Raw genomic sequence first — 20,345 nt, forward strand, 5'->3', positions numbered from 1 at the left:
GTAACCACTATCAAAATACAAGGAGGCCAGGTGTGGTGGCTCATGCCTGTAATCCTAGCACTTTGAGAGGCCAAAGTAGAAGGATTATTTGAGCCCAGGAGTTTCAGACCAGCCTGGGAAACACAGTGAGACCTTGTCTCTACAAAAAAAAAAAAAAAAAAAAAAAAAAAAGCTTCGTGTGATGGCACAAACCTGTGGTCCCAGCTGCATGGGAAAATCACTTGAGCCCGAGAGTTCAAGGCTGCAGTGAGCTGTAATTGTGTCACTGCACCCCGTCTCAACCAAAAAAACAAAACAAAAAAAAGGCCAGGCGCGGTGGCTCAAGCCTGTAATCTCAGCACTTTGGGAGGCCAAGGCGGGTGGATCAACTGAGGTCAGGAATTTGAGGCCAGCCTGGCCAACATGGTGAAACCCTGTCTCTACTAAAAATACAAAAATTAGCCGGGTGTGGTGGCACAGGCCTGTAATCCCAGCTACTCGGGAGGCTGAGGCAGGAGAATCGCTTGAATCTAGGAGGCGGAGATTGCAGTGAGCCAAAATTGCGCCATTGGATTCTAGCCTGGGAGGCAGAGCGAGACTCCATCTCAAAAAAAAAAAAAAAAAAAAGAAAGAATAAAAGTATCAAAAGTATCATAGTGTATCATTCATACATAAGAACAATAGGTTCTTCATGAAATGTTCATCATTACGTATGTGTGTGAATATGTATACTGAGAGTTAGAAACAGTGCTCTAGAAAATATTGGGTGAATAAAAGTGTAGTGAAGACATTTTTTCATGGTCTGATTTAGGAAAGGCTAATGATGTATTATTCTCAGTTGAAGATATATTAAGAAGCAGCAGCAGCAGAGGGTGACATTTAATAGGGTACATTCACATACTGTAGGTTGACTCTATCAGGTTCTTTAATTGCAGGGAATGTGTGTAGTCCATTGTGGCAATCTGACTTCTGCATAAAGCAGAGTAGCTGAAAGTAGACACTTTGGTCATTTGGTTATCTGGGCTGAATAATTCCCAACCTCCTGATGGCTGTTTCAGTCTCATTAACATTAGTGAAACCTGAGTACCTCTGACCACCCAAGAGAATTTCTCAGTACCTCCGGGTCAGAGACTCATAAAGTAAAATGAAGGATAAAACTTTGCTATGTTTCTGATATGGTAAATATTTGGGATGATGTATATGTGACAAGAGCTGCCAACCCTAATTCTGGCCAACTCCAGAGATATCTTCTGATACATATAACAAACTTCCTCCTGTAGTCCCAGCTACTTGCGAGGCTGAGGTGGGAGGATCACCTGAGCCCAGGAGGTCGAGGCTGCAGTGAGCTTGACAGATCTCATGACAGGGCCTTGCTCTGTTGCCCAGGCTGGACAGAATAGATTTAAATTAAAATATATTTCTGGCTGGGCGTGGTGGCTCACACCTGTAATCCTGGCACTTTGGGAGGCTGAGGCAAGCAGACCACCTGAGGTCAGGAGTTCAAGACCAGCCTGGCCAACATGGTGGAACCCTGTCTCTACTAAAAATGCAAAAATTAGCCGGGCACGATGGTGCATGCCTGTAATCCCAGCTACTCGGGAGGCTGAGGCAGGATAATTGCTTGAACCCGGGAGATGGAGATTTCAGTGAGCTGAGATTGTGCCACTGCACTCCAGCCTGGGCAACAGAGCAAGACTCCATCTCAAAAAAAAAATTTAAAATCTATTTCTAGATTTAAAATTAGCACCACTGAACTCCAGCCTATGCAAAAGAGTAAGCCCCTGCCTCTAAAAAAAAAAAAGAAAAATTTCCTCAGAGACATAGGAATGCAAATCAAATTTAAGTAGGAATATAGAAGATGGACAAATACTGTAGTGTTATGATAGGTGGCAGACAATCCTGGACTAGGAATCAGAAGCTGAAATTGTGACCTAATTCTCTTCCTCTCCTAGTTGACTTGGGGAAGTCACTTCTCTGAGGTTCATTTTTCTGGTCCAAAAAATAAAGATACTAATCTTGCGTCTCCTACCTTACGGAGTTGTAAGAACTTGGAATACTTTGAGGCTATTACAAGGTAAGAGAAACCGTTTGTCGGGATTTAAAGTGGATTGGGGTTTGAGCGATCAATTGCTATTGATTGACATTGAGAAGATGAATTAACTGCATTCGTATGGACTGGAGCAATTATTTGGTAATTTACACTTTTAATTAGAAGACTGTCCTGGGTGAATTTAAATCTGCATATTGGGTTCCCAGAACATCAGCAGTTTGAATTGGCCACATTGATCATCTTAAAGCTTCATTAATTTTTCTGGAAAGGGTGTTGGGTAGGGAGGGTAGATGGATGGGTGGTGACAATCTCTAATAAATTATAATAAGTGTTAAAAATCAAATGGGAGGCCTGGCACCATGGCTTATGCTTGTAATCCCAACACTTTGGGAGGTCGAGGTGGGTGGATCATTTGAGGTCAGGAGTTCGAGACCAGCCTGGCCAACATGGTGAAACCCAGCCTCTACTAAAAATACAAAAATTAGCCAGGCGTGGTGGCATGTGCCTGTAGTCCCAGCTACTCGGGAGGCTGAAATGGGAGAATCGCTTGAACTTGGGAGGCGGAGGTTGCAATGAGCCGAGATCGCATCACTGCACTCCAGCCTGGGTGACAAAGTGAGACTCTATCTCAAAAAAAAAAAAAAAAAAAAAAAAAAAAAAAAAAAAAAATCAAATGGGGATAAAACAAAGTAATAAAACCAAACAGGAGGTAGGCTTGGTTATTTCCCTGTTTTAAAGACTGTACCCTTTTTGTTGCATCTCCTCATCATCATCCTCCATGTGTTCTCTGTTTCTTGGAGAATCCTGCTCAACTGTGATCTGTTCTTCATCCTGGAAATCAAACATTGGAGCAGAGATGGAATAATGAGCATCCTGGGCATAATGGACCCTGGTTTCATTGCTCAGAACTCGGGCAAAGAACTTTCAATAGGTCCTTTTAAATTATTATGCAAGAAGATGGCTCCTATTATCTACTGCACAGACATTTTTTTTCCCGGCTTATAATCTCACACAAAAAATGCCAGGTTCATACTGAACTCTTCCTTTCCTTCCAAAGGAGCTGTTGGTATTTTCTCCTTTTCTTAAGGGAACAGGCTCATATTTGTGCTTTTTGCTCCTGTCTCTCTTGTAATCAATCAACCCCATCTCTGTTTTCAGCCAAGTACTAAATGAAGTTAATACCAGGAGCTGCATAAATCTCCCCTAGTACTCTGCCAGCCCCGGTTTCCAAATGACTGAGACCAAAGCTGGATTTATTTCCCCGGCAGCCCAAGGCTTGGTCTGTGAATATGAACACTAGCTTGGCACCTTCAAGAGCCAATAAGCCTCCCCTTGGGAACTAGGATCCTTTTATCAGTTGGGCTAAAGGGGACTATTTCCCTTACTCAGCTAGCCCTTGCTCTAATTAATTGAGTGTAGGATATCTCTGACCCATTTTTTCATGGACAATCTTTCTAGGTACAGTTTGAGCTCTCAAATATCCATGACCCATCCTATTTCCAGGATGGCAGAGGATTTCCTACCTGTCTCCAGTCTCCAATAATGTCTCAAATAATAAGCCTGGCTCTTGTAACCAATGGTACAGAAGCTGGTGGGGGAGGAAATAGATGGAGGTGGAGCAGTTTGAGTGTGCTCTAAGAAGCATAATGTCAAATCTCAGCACTTGTCTTCTGTCATATCCAATGTGGCCTTTGATTCTCTTTAACAGAAATCATAGAAATAAATCATTAGTGTGTGTCTGAGATGAAAGAATTCTCAAAAATCCTATAATTCCACGAGGCCAAACTCCATTGTTCTTCTGATTCAGATTACCTTCCTTTTCTGGGCTGGACCCTAGGAACAAGGAAGGTGCGAGGATAATTGTAAGAGAGACCAGCTGAGTCCAAGCTGCAGCTTCTGAGGAGGGGCTGGAGTTGAGTCTTATTTATTTATTTCTATCTAATTCCCAGCTTAGCCAATAGTCAATGTTTGGTAAATATTTGATTTAAATGATCATCATTATTATTTTCTTGCAGTGAAAGTACCCCAAGTTACCTGCTATCTATGGTATATCTAACATTACTATTGTTGTCTCTTATTTTTCCATCTTTTCTCATGTTTTAAAAACAACAACTACAAATCTCCCTTGACTCCCACAATCATGGGACATCTGCATCGCTCTTTCCTTTCACAGCCAGGCCGCTGGAGAGAGTTGTGTTTACTCTTTGGAGGTCACTTCCTCACACCCTGCCCACTTCTCTACCCACTGTGATTGTGCTTCTGCTGAATGCATCCTGCCAATGTCACCCAAGGCCCATTGCTATCAAATCCAGTAGCTACTCCTCAGCCTTCATATCCTCATTTATAATTGAAAAATATCTAAATTTTTGTTTTTATGAAAAAAATATTTTAAAAATATTTTTAAAAGAGCAGTTTTAAGTTCACAGCAAAATGGAGCTGAAAGTATAGAGATTTTTCATGTATTGTCTACCCACCCTCACCTTCCCCACTATCAAATGAACGCAGAGAAGTACATTTGTTACAACTGAGGAGCCTACATGGACATATCACCATCACCCAAAGTCTGCAGTGAGACTCTCTTGGTCTTGTACATTCTGTGGGTTTGGACGCATGTATGATGGCATGTATCCACCATTGTAGTATCAGGCATACTAGTTTCATGGCCCTAAAATCTTCTTATAGCCAGGCGTGGTCACTCATGCCTGTAATCCCAGCACTTTGGGAGGCCAAGGCAGGCAGATCACAAGGTCAGGAGATCAAGACCATCCTGGCCAACATGGTGAAACCCCGTCTCCACTAAAAATACAAAAAAAAAATTAGCTGGGCACAGTGGCGGGCACCGGTAATCCCAACTACACGGGAGGCTGAGGCAGGAGAATCACCTGAACCCGGGAGGTGGAGACTGCAGTGAGCTGAGATTGTGCCACTGCACTCCAGCCTGCTGACAGAGCGAGATTCCATCTCAAAAAAACAAAAAACCCCACACTTCTTATTTGTCCCTACCACCCCCTGATGCCTTGAAAGCACTATTTACTGTCTCCATAGTTTTGCATTTTCCAGAATGTCGTATAGTTGGGATCGCACAATAGGTAGCCATTTTAGATTGGCTTCTTTTACCCAGTAATGTACATTTAAGGCTCCTTCATGTCTTTTCATGGCTTGATAGTTCATTTCTTTTTAGTGCTGAAAGACACTGCATGTCTGAATGTACCACAGTTTATTTATTCATTCACCTACTGAAGGACATTTTGGTTACTTCCAAGTGTTGGCAATTACAAATAAAGCTGCTCTAAACATCCATGTGTAGGTTTTTATGTGGACATAAGTATTGTTTTCTTTTTTGTTTGTTGAAGAATACTTAGTGGAGTGAACATTTTTTACAATCAATTAAGCAAAATAGACAGTTACCAAACACTGTACTATGCATGGTATGATTCCAATACAGATGACATATGCATGTGGGTGTATGTTTGCATTAAAAAAGGCTGTGTTCCAAAATGTTAGGCACTGACTTTTTTTCTTGAATTATAAGCCTTTTTTGGTTTTCCAAATTTTGCTACAATAAGTTTTCCAAATTGTCTACTTTAAAAAAAGTGATTCTTTTACCACGAGAAAACTCCTCACAAAATGACACACTAGTGGGCACCCCAAATTCCTTTTCTTTTTTTTTTTTTTTTTTTTTGAGAATCTCGCTCTGTCACCCAGGCTGGAGTACAGTGGTGCCATCTCGGCTCACTGCAACCTCTACCTCCTGGGTTCAAGTGATTCTCCTGCCTCAGCCTCCCGAGTAGCTGGGATTATAGGCACACGCCACCACGCCCAGCTAATTTTTGTATTTTTAGTAGAGATGGGTTTTCACCATGTTGGCCAGGCTGGTCTTGAACTCCTGACCTCAAGTGATCCGCCCGCCTCAGCCTCCCAAAGTGCTGGGATTACAGGCATAAGCCACCGTGCCTGGCCCTGAATTACCTTTTAAGGGGTGACCTACATGGGTAATTTGTTCACCTTTTTTGCAACAGGAAGCCATCTTTAAATAAACTCCTGTCCAGAATTCAACATGTAAGTGAAATTAAGCAAGAATCCCTCGGACTGGTATAAAGCTACTAAGGAATGCGAGCGCATGATGGACCCAGATTTAGAACCATAGTAGAGGGTTCCTCTTGTTTCTGTCATTTACGTTAAAGCTCAGATGCTTTTGTCTAAGCCAATGCCTTTTTCCTTGAGATGGAGCTTGGAACTCCTAATAGTGAAGTGATGCTTCCCATCAGGGAACTCTGAGGACAGGTGGATAAAAACAAAATCTCTTTGTTTGGGCGTGTGTGTTTTCTTTACGACTATGCCCCCACACACTTTAATTACCACTTAATCTGTTCCTCTGCTTGCCAGTGGGGCGCCATGCTTTCTGTGCCCACTGTTCTCAGGTGCCTGTTGTGCAGCGGTTGCCATGGTACTAGAGTCATGCACCACAGTCTTGCTGTACCTGTTTGGTGTTTGTGTGCTCCCTGCTTTGCACAGCTCTGCTTCTTATTGAGTTGTTTCCTGATGTGTTCTCGTTCTCAAGAAAGTTTTCTTCATTCTAAGAAAAAAGTGCAGATTGAAAAAATAAAAAGTTACAGCCAAAAGACAGATGTTCTTTCATGAAAAATACCTAGAGGAATTTGGAGGATGAGACAAACAAAGATTAGGTGTTCAGATGAAGCATCTGATTCAACAAACAGCTGACAAATCCTGGGCTTGTAAAGAAACAGATGATCGGCTGGGCACAGTGGTTCGTGCCTGTAATCCCAGCATGATGGGAGGCCGAAGTGGGAGGGGAGACCAGCCTGGGCAAAATCCTGTGTCTACTAAAAATATAAAAATTAGCTGGGCGTAGTGTTGTGCACCTATAATCCCAGCTACTTGGGAGGCTGAGGTGGGAGAATTGCTTGAGCCCCAGAGGCAGAGGTTGCAGTGAGCTGAGATCATGCCACTGCACTCCAGCCTGGGCGACAGAGCAAGACTCTACCTGAAAAAAAAAAAAAAAAAAAAAGAGAAGAAAGTAAAGAAAAGAAACATATGACTTTTGCTTTGTTTTGTTCTGATACAAAAGTGGTCCAGGGGAAGAGAGGAATGAGGACAATTGCCCTCATCTAGGCCTGATAACTTTCCAATAGGCAGAGCTGGGACCAGGGGCAGGTTTCCACTCTCCTTTCTATCACATCACACTGATTTTCAACTTATAAAATGAACTAAAACATGGTAAACCATAGGCTGAATAGCCTTATTCTTAGATGTTAGATTTACGAAATGTTGAAATGGGTTTTTTTTTGGTTTAAAGCAATCTCTGGCAGTAATGATCATAAGAAAAATGCCCTTTTTTGTGTGTGTGTGAGGCTGTCTTGATTTTACTTTAAGGAACTGAACGAGATTTGCTCTTATAGGGCCGTCCGGACCCCTCAGCTGCTGTTTCCAGAAGTGACAAACACTGGACCTGTCTCCTGTCTCTTTTATCTTTTTTGAGGTATCTAATATTTCTCCCATCTCATTTCAACTTGCCCTTTTCTAGAGTGAGGTAATGGATAAATGGTGTCAGGAAATGCCTTCTGTTAGCCCAAGGACTATGACTGCGTCTTCAAAGACCAAGTGTATGACTCTAATTTTAACTTAGATCTCTGACTGGCCCCAGGGATCCAGCAAATATTGCAATTCCAAGTTGTATTGCGTTTTCTACTTACTGAAACACAAGAATGAATAAACATGAAAAAAAAGTTACAGTTCAAGATTCATGCATCAAAGTATTGTGCCATACTTCCTTTTTTGTTACAGTTGCTTATATCCTACAGTTCTTTGCATATAGCAGACACTAACAATGTTTTGAATTAATGACCCACAGTAATTTTAATGTTGCATTAGCACAGCAATGTAGTACCCTTGGGTTCTTGGTATAAAAATACAGCATGGGCTGGGTGTGGTGGCTCACGCCCGTAATCCCAGCACTTTGGGAGGCCAAGATGGGCGGATCACGAGGTCAGGAGATTGAGACCATCCTGGCTAACATGGTGAAACCCCGTCTCTACTAAAAATACAAACATTAGCTGGGCGTGGTGGCAGGTATTTGTAATCCCAACTACTTGGGAGGCTGAGGCAGGAGAATTGCTTGAACCTGGGAGGCAGAGGTTGCAGTGAGCTGAGATCACACCACTCTGCACTCCAGCCTGGGCGACAGAGCGAGACTCAGTCTCAAAAAACAAAAAACAGCATGAAAAGAAAAAATATACATAGTATGGGAAGATGACAGAATGTTGCTAATTGCTGAAGTTGGCTGACAGGTACCCGGAGAATCATTTTATTATTCTCCTACTTTGGTGGATGCTAAAATGTTCCTTAATACTAAGTTAAAAATAAAACCAAGCATGAGTTGGTGGAGTAACAGAACACAGGTCACTGAGGGGCTAGTCCTTAGGGTCCCTACTGAGCAGGCCACATTCTCTCAAGCCTTAACTCCCTCATTCATACAACACAGTTTGGATTTGGGGTTCTTGCGGATCCTTCCGGAATCCTGACATTTTCTAATTCTATTAGGAGATTCAGCTTCTTGACGTTGATTCCTCCTGCCACCTGGTGGCAGGATCTGAAAACTACTGGTGGAACACAGGGGTGGATCCTACGTTTTTAAAGTTAATGAAAGCGGAAGGTGTGTGTGTTGAGGGATAGAGTGGGCACTCCTTTAAGTGGCAACAAGAGCACGTGTGGTTTTGTTCTCCACTGTGTAACAGTCTTATTTTGCCCCCAACAGAGTATACGCCTTGGCCTTTTAGTATTTTCTGGAAGAACAATATCTCCCACTTGAGGATTTCCAACAGAATTAGTGGGGTTATTGTGGATATTGACTGGTACCTGGAAAATGACCATTAAGACAACTGTCTTTCTTCTTCTTTTTAAATTAGAGTCGTGGGGCTGTGATATGGGGCCCCAGATAATGTCTTAGCTCAATGTTTCTTTCCATTTATTTAGCAACTCACATTACTAAATACCTTTGCACACTTAACGCCCTACAACCACGACTGCGTTCTCATGGTAAAATCTATCCCTCTGTTGAATGTGTAAGAAAGGTGAGGGAATTGCATTGTGAGTATGTCTAGGCCGTTTACAGCTTACACATTTAATTTCTCTAGTTAGTTTTAGTTGTTAGGTGTGCTAAAAGATGAGGGTCCTGATTGAGCCCCCTTTGAAGGGACAGCCTAGTAACCAGGAGTACATTGTGCCTGGGGTTTGTTTCCCACCATCTCTTTGATCTTGCACTTTCTATGTGGCTATTAGAGGGAGGCAGAGATGGACAGAGGCATTTTTATTTTCTTCCTTTCTTTCACTTTCTAAACCATATAATAACTTCTAGAACACTGGAAATTTCTAAAATGACTCCCCTATTTGTGGTATCCCTTTTCAAAGAATGTTAGCTGACACACGGTCACCTAGGAAAAAGATTACATATCCAAGCTTCCCTTACAACTAAGTTCTGGCAACGAAATGAAAGTAGAAAGGGTGCCCTGTTGGGGGCAGCTCGGGGAATGTTCCGCCAGGGATGGCTGGCAGGTGCACTTGTTCCTTTTTGTCATTTCCTCTGTCTTGCTGCCCAGTGTGAGGATGGTTCCAACTGGACTATGGATACAAGGCCCACATCCTTGTGATGTCAGGGTGCTGAGTTGGGAGGAACTTGGGTCCCTGGAAGCCTTGAGCAGGAGGCTCACCCCGGCTCTGTACCATCCACCTCAACTTTATTGGGATGAAACTAACTTTTCTCTTGTTACTTTTGGTTTTTGCTTTTATTTTGCACCAAATGATACAGTATTTAGTAGACAGGAGACACTGTGTAAAACTCTTGTCTGGGCGTGGTGGCTTATGCCTGTAATCCCAGCACATTGGGAGGCCAAGGCGGGCGGATGATGAGGTCAGGTGTTCGAGACCAGCCTGGCCAATATGGTAACACCTCGTCTCTACTAAAAATGCAAAAGTTAGCTGGGCGTGGTGGCGGGCACCTGTAGTCCCAGCTACTTGGGAGGCTGAGGCAGAAGAATCGCTTGAACCAGGGAAGCGGAGGTTGCAGTGAGCCAAGATCGTATCACTGCACTCCAGCCCGGGCGACAGAGCAAGACTCTGTCTCAAAACAACAACAACAACAACAACAACAACTCCAAGAGGCCTATGAGGTGGGTACCATGATCCACATTTTCACAGATGAGGAAACTGAGGCAAAGATAAGTAAATCACTTGACTTGGGTTGTGTAGCCAGAAATGGCTGGGGTAGAATCTCAGCCCAGACTGTCCCTCCCCAGACCATCTTGTGCCTATAGAGGAGTGATTCTTTGGGCCTGGTGAAGATCAAAAGACACAGTAGTCTGCCTAGGAATTAAATTCCGTTTGGAAATTAGAATTTAGAAAGCCTGATTTGAACTCCAGATATTAAAAGACAAAGGTATAAATTACAGAAGTGTTGAAACTTCCAGAGAAGCTTGTGGCCGCTTTTAGTACACCTAGGCTCTGTGGTCATTTCTCAAGCCACAATAGTGGTCTTCCTGCCCTGTACGCTGGTTTTAAGTGGAATATATCCTTTGAGTAACATGGGTGGGGACTCCTGCCTCTGTGGACATGTCTTGTCATCATGGCTGGTTTGACATTCTTCAGCCTCTCCCTGGCACTGTGCTGTAATCACACAGCCTGGCTTCCATTTCTCAGTTCTTGTGGTGGGGGTTTTTCTGCTGCAGAGGTACCACCACTGTGCTAGGAGAGCCTTTCTTCACTACAGAATTTGCTCTGGCCTGGTTGCCAGAGCAAATTGCATGAGTGGTCTTGCACTCATTCAGTGGTCTTGCTTCTTGTGGGAATGGAGGCAGTACCTACCTAACAAAGTTGGGTGGCTCCATCCAGTGGCACACATAGTAAGTGCTCATTGACTATTAAGTTAATTTCATGGTTTAGTTTGCTTCTCGCTTGTTCTGGGGCATTTACAGTCGTGTTGTCCTCTGTATTTGAAATTAGACTTATCAAAATCAACATCTGTTTGGTGAATCTGATCTCTCAAAATTGTTTGGGATCATACCCCACTTCAACTCTTTTTTTACTCTTACCATCTACCAATGTCAAATGTTTTAAGGCCCTTTCTCTAAATGTTATTCTTCGACTGCATGGATTTTGCCTAGGAATGATTGCATTTTCAAAGACTGTATTTTAGAAGTCCTTGATCATTATCTATTGGTCTTGACTCACTTGGTTCATGTAACTTTCTGGCTCAAGTCTCGGTTGTGCATAATCCTTAGTGTGAGTTAATGGGCACTAGCTAGACCATTCCCCAGAGATGTTCTTGTTTTACCTGCCTGCCTGTGTGGGTTTAGAGGCCAGGTAAGGAGCAGCAGTACCTGTGGCAAGAGACCCAGTGGGCAGCCTGGGGCTCACTGTTACCTTTCAATGCTGAGGGATCTTTGGATTGGGTGCAAGAAGTCAAGTCTCTGTATGCTGCTGTGAGTGGCTGTAACACTAGCAATGTCTATGGCTTCAGAACACTGTTAACATTCTTCCCTTGGGAACTTTGTGAGCCAGGAGGCAGAGGAAACCCATATGTATGGGAATGTCAGGGAAAGGGGAAAGAGAGAGAGTGCTGTACCCGAAGGAGAAAACTTAAAGGAAGGTTTATAATAAGAGTTTTAAGAAAGTTTAAACATGTGAGTCCTCATAGAATATGGTTTCCAGGCCGGGCGTGGTGACTCACCCCTGTAATCCCAGCACTTTGGAAGGCTGAGGAGGTTGGATCGCCTGAGGTCAGGAGTTTGAGATCAGCCTGACCAATATGATGAAACCCCATCTCTACTAAAAATACAAAAATTAGCCGGGCGTGGTGGCCTGTGCCTGTAATCCCAGCTACTCGGGAGGGTGAGACAGGAGAATCTCTTGAATCTGGGAGGCGGAGGTTGCAGTGAGCTGAGATTGTGCCATTGCACTCCAGCCTGGGCAACAAAAGTGCAACCCTGTCTCAGAAAAAAAAAAGAAAAAAGAATATGGTTTCCATGAGCTTTCTTGAAGAAACTGCTAGAGGAAGAAGCCATACAAATGATAAATGGAGAAATTATGACAAAAAGAGAGTTAGTACATTTTGAATCTATTTGATAATAAAATCTAAGACGATGCCAGGGATTATGATTCTAGAACAAATTATAAACATTATGTCCTCTGCCAATGTAGAAAAAATCATTAGAAGGCTACTTGAAGGGGAAGGAAAAGAAAACGTAGGAGGTAGGATAAGTAGGCCAATTTCCTACTTCAGGTCACGCTGGGCCCTCTTCCCTACTGCAATAGTTTATTACTCACTGAAATCCATCTTCATCACTTTAATGAGTGTTCAGCTTTATTTATCTATGATATTAACCATATCAAGAATAAGACCAAAAGGCCTGAGTTAAATTGTTCCAAATGCATTGATGTATATTTTTATTTCTTCCTTAAATACAGGGTTTCCAGAGCTGGGGGCTAGTTAAAAGTCATCATGGACTGGGTGCAGTGGCTCACACCTGTAATCCCAGCACTTTGGGGGGCTGAGGCAGACGGGTCACTTGGACTCAGGAGTTTGAGACCAGGTTGGGCAACATGGTGAACCCTTGTCTCTCTATTTTTTTAAATAAAAACATAAAAATTATTTTGTAAAAAGTCACAAATGCAGAATTGTCCACTCCAAGACACCATTACCCTTGCGACTGTTGGGTTATCTTTCACTCTTATTGTTGCTTTTGATACTTGTGTTGATCATTTGTGTTTATTAATGTGTGACTATTTCAAACTGGCTCTAGTTTCCCGTTACTGTTCCTTGCCTTTTTCTGACTTAGGCTGATTTGTTTGAGTAGAGAAAGACACTGCCATAAGAACTTCCTATGCATTTGGGAAGGAGACCAGAGAAGTCTAAAGTCACTCACAGAGAAGCTGTCCTGAGAGCAATGTGACCACGCCTTCACTCATGACTCTGCCAGCCATGGTGCTGTGCTTTCCCATACACGATATTACTTAACCCCTGACCCCCTTGAACACTAATATTTGCACCTTTATTAATTTTTTATTGCCCTGCAGCCAAAAATTCATAGATAAGTATCCTTTGTCCATCTTCTAGCTGTACTTTTTACTTATGTTTACTCATTCCAGCCTGGCTTGCACTGTTTTTTTTTTTTGAGACAGATTCTCGCTCTGATGCCTAGGCTGGAGTGCAGTGGCATGATCTTGACTCACTGCAACCTCAACCTCCCGGGTTCAAGTGATTCTCATACCTCAGTCTCCTGAGTAGCTGGGACTACAGGCACATGCCACCACACCCTGCTCATTTTTTTTTTTTTGGTATTTTTAGTAGAGACAGGATTTTGCCATGATGGCCAGGCTGGTCTTGAACCCCTGGCCTCAAATAATCCACCTGCCTTGGCCTACCAGAGTGCTGGGATTACAAGCGTGAGCCACTGTGCCTGGCCTGGCCTGCACGTTTACTACTCCATGGAAATCACCCTTGCCAAAGACAATGATTTCCATGTCCCTAAATTCAGTTTTCATCATGCACCATAGACTACTTCCTCTTTAAAATGATCTGTCCCTGACTTTTGTGATATCACACTTTATTATTTTCCTCCTTCCACTTAAACTGTTCCTCCTTCCTTTCCTGTGCTGTATCAGCCTTTTATGCTTAACTCTGAATGTTATATGTGCTTCCCTGGGGCTCTGTCCAACAAATATTTATTGCACACCTACTATGGGACGGACACTGCTTTGGGTGTGGGGGATTGCATATGTGGTCCCTATTCTCAGGGAGTTTCGAAGAAAAGTTGTCGGCTGGGCGCAGTGGCTCACACCTGTAATCCTAGCACTTTCGGAGGCCGAGGAGGGTGGAACACTTGAGGTCAGGAGTTTGAGACCAGCCTGGCCAACATGGCGAAACCCTGTCTCTACTTGAAATACAAAAATTAGCCGAGGGTGGTGGTGGGAGGCTGAGGCAGGAGAATCGCTTGAACCGGGGAGGCAGAGGTTGCAGTGAGCTGAGATTGTGCCACTGAACTCCAGCCTAGGCGACAAGAACAAGACTCCATCTCAAAAGAAAAAAAAAAAAAAAAAAAAGAAAAGCTTTCAACCATGAATTATACAATTGATTACTTAATTATAGTTGTGCTAAAGACTACTAAAAAGTTCAAGGTGCTACTTCTAGGAGTTAATTGGAACAAAGTCCACTGTGTTTGAAGTTCTAAAGATGTGACCTGTTTAGCCACGGTGAACTGGAAATCCTCTCACCAGCACAACACCTTCCAGTAGATGAGAAAGAAGATAAACAAGGATATAATCTCATTGAATCTATCAGTGGAAACCAAGATTATTCTTACTCTCATTTGCTTCTTTGATTTGTTTTTAATAGGCAAACTCCTAGTCTGAAGGCATCAACTTTCAGACTGCAAGGTGATTATAGATTGTTTTTTGTTTATAAAAATGCTTTCACAATGGGCACACTAGACCAACAGTGGGAAGTCTTTTTCCTTTAGGGTTCCTGATCCTCAAAATTTGTGAGATTAAGAAACATTATAGGCGGGGCGCAGTGGCTCACGCCTGTAATCCCAGCACTTTGGGAGGCCGAGGAGGGCGGATCACGAGGTCAGGAGATCGAGACCATCCTGGCTAACATGGTGAAACCCCGTCTCTACTAAAAATACAAAAAAATTAGCCAGGCGTGGTGGCGGGCGCCTGTAGTCCCAGCTACTCAGGAGGCTGAGGCAGGAGAATCACTTGGACTCGGGAGGCAGAGCTTGCAGTGAGCCGAGATTGCGCCACTGCACTCTAGCCTGGGCAATAGAGTGAGACTCCGTCTCAAAAAAAAAAAAAAAAAAGAAACATTATACACTGCTGGGCGTGGTGGCTCATGCCTATAATCCCAGCACTTTGGGAGGCTGAGGTGGGTGGATCATGAAGTCAGGAGTTTGAGACCAGCCTGGCCAACATGGTGAAACCCGGTCTCTACTAAAAACACAAAAATTAATCAGGTGTGGTGGTGAGCGCCTGTAATCACAGCTACTCAGGAGGCTGAGGCAAGAGAACTGCTTGAACTCAGGGGGCAGAGGTTGCAGTGAGTTGAGATCATGCCATTGCACTCCAGCCTGGAAGACAGAGCGAGACTCCGTCTCAACAACAACAACAAGAAGAAACATTATATACTACATATTATTTACAGCACAGTAAAAGATATTAAGAGGCTAACAACACCTGTCTGTGAAGCAATTTGGTCAGAGTGGTCATGAAATGATTGACTTCTAAACTCAAGAACAGGAAATATGGCTTCAGGTCTTTATTAAATTCTATTGTTGGAATAAGATAGAAGAAGAAGAAAAAGAGAGGGAGAGATAAAGGTAGTGTAAAGAGACATTGGACATCATTAATGACACCTTCATCTTGGAACATCTTGAATAGCCCCTAAGCTAATTCAAAGTCATGTTTTGCTTCTGCTATCATTGATTTATGCAGCAGGTATCACAACGTGGGATCTTCCTTCCTGTTCTATGAAATCAAACTCAGGACTACATTTGGAAAAAAGTTACTTTTTGGTGATTTCTAAAATCACCTTGACCATCAAGCTCTTCTTTCCAAAGAGTGCTAAGTAAATAAATGTAAATTACTCAAATTAGAAGCACAGAGAATGAGGCCCAGTGTGGTGGCTGATGCCCATAATCCCAGCACTTTGGGAGGCTAAGGTGAGAGGATCATTTGAGGTCAGGAGTCCCAGACCAGCCTGGCCAACATGGAAAAACCCTGTTTTTATTAAAAATACAAAAATTAGCCCAGCATGGTGTTGCATGCCTGTAATCCCAGCTACTTGGGAGACATGAGAATCGCTTGAGCCCAGGAGGTGGAGGTTGCAGTGAGCCAAGATTGTCCACTGCACTCCAGCCTGGGCAACAGAGTAGAAAAGAAAAAAGAAAAAAAAGAAAGAATGAATTTACAGTATATAAAACATTTAAGAAATACATTCGACTAAATAGGAAATAGATCAGAATGGCTCAAGATGTTAGAAAAGTAACTTTGGAAAGTCCTTTGATGAGGCAAGACAAGGACAGCCACGCTCTCCTGGGCTGGCAGGGACCTCAGGAATTTGAGGTTTTATTTATTTATTTTTTTATATTTTGCTGACATGATGACTACTCAGAGTGGCATGCTGGCAACTTCCATAGTCCTCACATAAATGGATTGCAGTATTTGCTATAGGAAGAGGCAGATTTTACATCTAGGTTTCAAGATTTGGTTTGGCCTGTACCAGCATCCCCAACTAAATGGTTGATTAATAGCTGATATTTGAGCATTTGCTAGGCACCAGTACATTACCTGAATTTCCCAGCAAGTATACGATGTGGAGTATTAGTATACCTATTTTTAGATGAGCAAACAGGTATAGAGAAATAGATGAGTTGCCTACATGGTGGGCCTGGAAAATCCAGGCAGACTGAATAAAGCCTCAACTCTTCACCTGAAGAACCTATGTTTTGTCATTTTTATGATTCAGTACATGATTTTTTTTTTTTTTTTTGAGATGGAGTCTTGCTCTGTCACTCAGGCTGGAGTGCAATGGCATGATCTCGGCTCACTGCAACTTCCACCTCCTGGGTTCAAGCAATTCTCCTGCCTCAGCCTCCAGAGTAGCTGGGAGTACAGGCATGTGCCACTGTGCCCGGCTAATTTTTGTATTTTTAGTAAAGACGGGGTTTCATCATGTTGCCCAGGCTGGTCTCGAATTCCTAACCTCGTGATCCAACCCACTCAGCCTCCCAAAGTGCTGGGATTACAGGCATGAGAAAGAAAAACAAGGATATAATCGGGCCACTGTGCCCCACCCCAGTACTTGATTTTTAACACCCCTCATCTATCACCCTCCCTTGACCTTCCCCAATGACATCCCCCTCCCCTCCAAATCTGGCTTTCTTCAGAAGCTCATCACTTTCCTCCCTCTCCCATGTCCTCCTTAATGAGAGGCCACTGATCTCTCGCCAAGGTCTAGGCCTTGTACAGTACAGTCACTACTAGAAGCATTACAAGCTACCTCTCCTACCCACTGTTGTGCTTTCTAAATCCTTCCTCTCCTACTTCTTTCTTCCTCTTCTCTGACCTAAAGACCTCATGCTTTGTAGGGGAACAAGGAAGTGATTATGTGGGCCAACAGGAAGCCTAACATTTGCTGGCTCCTAAACATGTCACTGTGGGCACCTTTGTCTCTCTATCCTCTCCTTGCTGGACCCAGCACACTATGTAAATAGACCGGTGCTCCCAACTTGTTTTATCTGTATGGGTCAGATCGTTGATTAAGCAATTTTTCTTTCAAACCTCCCTGGCTGCACAAATTAGGCCAGTACTCTCTAACCAACTTCCTCCTTGCAAATGTTTCTGAACAATGGAGTTTGGTAGATGCGAAAATCAGGGCTCAGTAAATTAAATTAGAAAAATTAAAAAGTTTTTTGCTGGGTGCCGTGACTCATACCTGTAATCCCAGCACTTTGGGGGCTAAGGTAGGTGGATTGCTCGAGCTTAGAAGTTCAAGACCAGCCTGGGTAACGTGGTGAGACCCTGTCTCTACTAAAAATACAAAAATTAGCCAGGCATGGTGGCATGCACCCATAGTCCCAGCTACTTGGGAGGCTGAGGTGGGAGGATTGCTTGAGCTTCAGAGGCGGAGGTTGCAGTGAGCTGAGATCACACCACTGCACTCCACATCCAGCCTAGGTGACACAGTGAGACCCTGTCTTAAAAAAAAAAAAAAGTCTTAAAAGCTAGTGAAACTGTAAAGTAATGTGATTGAAAGGCAGGGAAACTGACAGGGGACTAGGACCCGTCAGTGAATGACCATACATCTTCATAGGTTGTGCTGTTTGGAACCTTTGGTATTCTGTCAAAGTTGAGCAGGTCAGGAGAGTAAGGCAACTGGATCATTAAATAAGCAGATTTGCCTGTCTTGGCCCCTTTTGGACTACAGCCGACCCTCTCCCATGGTATAAAGCAACCTTGCCTCATATGAATGGCTTACTTTAGGGCCACGTTTTATGGAGGAATGTTTACCATTACTTTAATTACAACCCCTTATGAGGTTGCTGGCTAGTTTATTCTGGAATGTTCCTGAGTCCACAGAATTTACAAATGTAGTTTTAAGCTTAACTTATCATTGGTTTTGGATTTGAGAAACCAAGATTTTGCAATCAATGAGGATCCCTGAGGTAAATCAAGAGAACTGGTGTCTATTCCTGTTTGCCTTTCTTTACTACTCTTTTTATCTCCTAGCTCATGCCTCTCCTACCTTTTTTTTTTTTTAATGGAGTCCTGTCTTGGAATCCTGCATTCCCATTCTAGGCCTTGATTTTTCCACATAATGTAACATGAAAAAAAATAATGCTTGACATGCTAGCTTGGGGATTTATATCTTTTGTGCCCTACCTAGTATTTTCCTTCCATCTAGCACAGAGCAGTTGCTCAATATACTTTGTTGAATAAATGAATGAAATCATAAAAGTATATAAAATTTTAAATGTTCATTTGAAATGTTTGGAAGATGGAGTGACTCCCTGACCCTGAAAGTAGGTGAGGTCACGTTTTGCCATGAATGAGACTTTTCACAGACTGTGCTGTGTTGGTTTGCCATTGTTTAATTAATTTTAACCAAACTAGCTTTCTGTTTCCAGCTCCTAGCATAATGCCTGGCACAATGTCAATAAATTTTTGTTGAATCAATAATTGCCATACTTTATGTCAAAGAGTTTTGGCCCTCAGAGAAAATGAAAACAAAAACAAAGTTTTGAACCAGGATATTAGAAGGAAGATTGAGAAGTCTTCAGGTGCATTTCCTGGCTTCCTGACTTACCCATTCCCGGTAATCATCCCCTTCCTTTCTGAACACTGACCGGTGACTCCTTAGCCAGGTGACTCACAGCATTTTCCTAAGAAATCTCTATCTCCATTTTACTTTCAAACAACACAAGACATGCATACCATTTTATTTTATTTTTTAAATGTCCTTTTAAAGGAAAAAGAAGAGAACTAATCATGCCAAGGCTGTAAGTGGCTTCTTATAAGGACTAGGTTAAATACCTAGTCCTTGTGTGGGGTAGAAGTAGCAGCTATCAAAGATCCAGAATCGTGGCTTTGAGTGGAAATCGTGTTGTGCTTTTGTCTGCATGTATCTGCAATCATAAGAGAGTTCCAAACTTCTGTGGAATAATACAGATTTGGAATTCATGCTTAATCATTTCTATTCTATATAAAATTCCAGATACACTCACCTTTGAATTTTTTTTTTTTAATCTGACTAATAAGAGCTCAGGAAGCATCCATGGCCCAGCTTCTCCATTCAACATCAACAATGTATGAACAAGATGGTTCAGCAGGGACCACCACTATCGTTTTAAAGTAATTAACTGGAGTGGAGATTTTATCATCAGTAATAAAAAATAAAACTGGAGCCTATTGGTACCAAGGTTATCAAAAGAAAAAAACAAAACAAAAAACAAAACAAAACCTAGAGCTTGAGAACCAGTCTTGATTCTATCCTAACTGAAGTAAGAGCATTTTTCTGAAACCTCCCTGCAGCCTACTCTCTGAAGTTTGGGGATATGCTTGCAGAACACGTTGCCTTGTGAGCCAATTAAAGCCTGTGGCTTCATGGCTGAATTGGGGATTTTCCAATCATTCCTGACATGACATCCTTGTGGCAATCTGTCTAGGCCTATAGATGGATTAAAAACAACAACAACAACAACAACAACAAACAGGTCTTACTCTCTGTTCAATCAAAACATAACACCTCAGGCCAAGTGTGGTGGCTCATGCCTGTAATCCCAGCTCTCTGGCAGGCCAATGTGGGGAGATCACTTGAGGTCAGGAGTTTGAGACCAGCCTGGCCAACACGGTGAAATCCCATCTCAACTAAAAATACCAAAAAATTTAGCCAGACATGGTGGCGCCTGTAATCCCAGCTACTCGGGAGGCTGAGGCAGGAGAATCACTAGAACCCAGGAGCAGAGGTTGCAGTGAGCCAAGATAGATCATGCCACTGCACTCCAGCTTGGGTGACAGAGCAAGATTCTGTCTCAAAAAACAAAAACAAAAAAACCCAAAAAACATAGCACCTCAAAAGAACTCTCTTAAAATCAAGAGGGGAAAAATAAAATAAGATAAAATAAAATTAGGAGGGCATCTCTCTCGGGACCCTTATGGTAGAAATAACAGAATTCAATCTCTTTCTCCTTTTCTTTTTCTGTGACCATTAGGGGCCTCAATTTTTTTCCCCAGTTTTGGTAAAAGG

General features: G+C 42.7%; 1 protein-coding gene across 1 annotated transcript in view; it reads right to left on the reverse strand.

Annotated features, from left to right (window-relative positions):
• The window catches only part of SLC28A3 (solute carrier family 28 member 3), a 64,432-nt gene that overhangs the window by 30,257 nt on the left and 13,830 nt on the right, over positions 1–20,345 (reverse strand). Inside the window, exons 2-3 of the mRNA XM_003809182.6 lie at positions 6,510–6,605; positions 2,775–2,860 (exon numbers count right to left, since the gene is read on the reverse strand). Of these exons, the coding sequence (XP_003809230.4) occupies positions 2,775–2,860; positions 6,510–6,605 (182 nt within the window). The remainder of the gene's footprint in view (positions 1–2,774; positions 2,861–6,509; positions 6,606–20,345) is intronic.

Source organism: Pan paniscus, chromosome 11, assembly GCF_029289425.2.
Source record: "Pan paniscus chromosome 11, NHGRI_mPanPan1-v2.0_pri, whole genome shotgun sequence".
In the NCBI taxonomy this organism is placed as follows: Eukaryota; Metazoa; Chordata; class Mammalia; order Primates; family Hominidae; genus Pan; species Pan paniscus.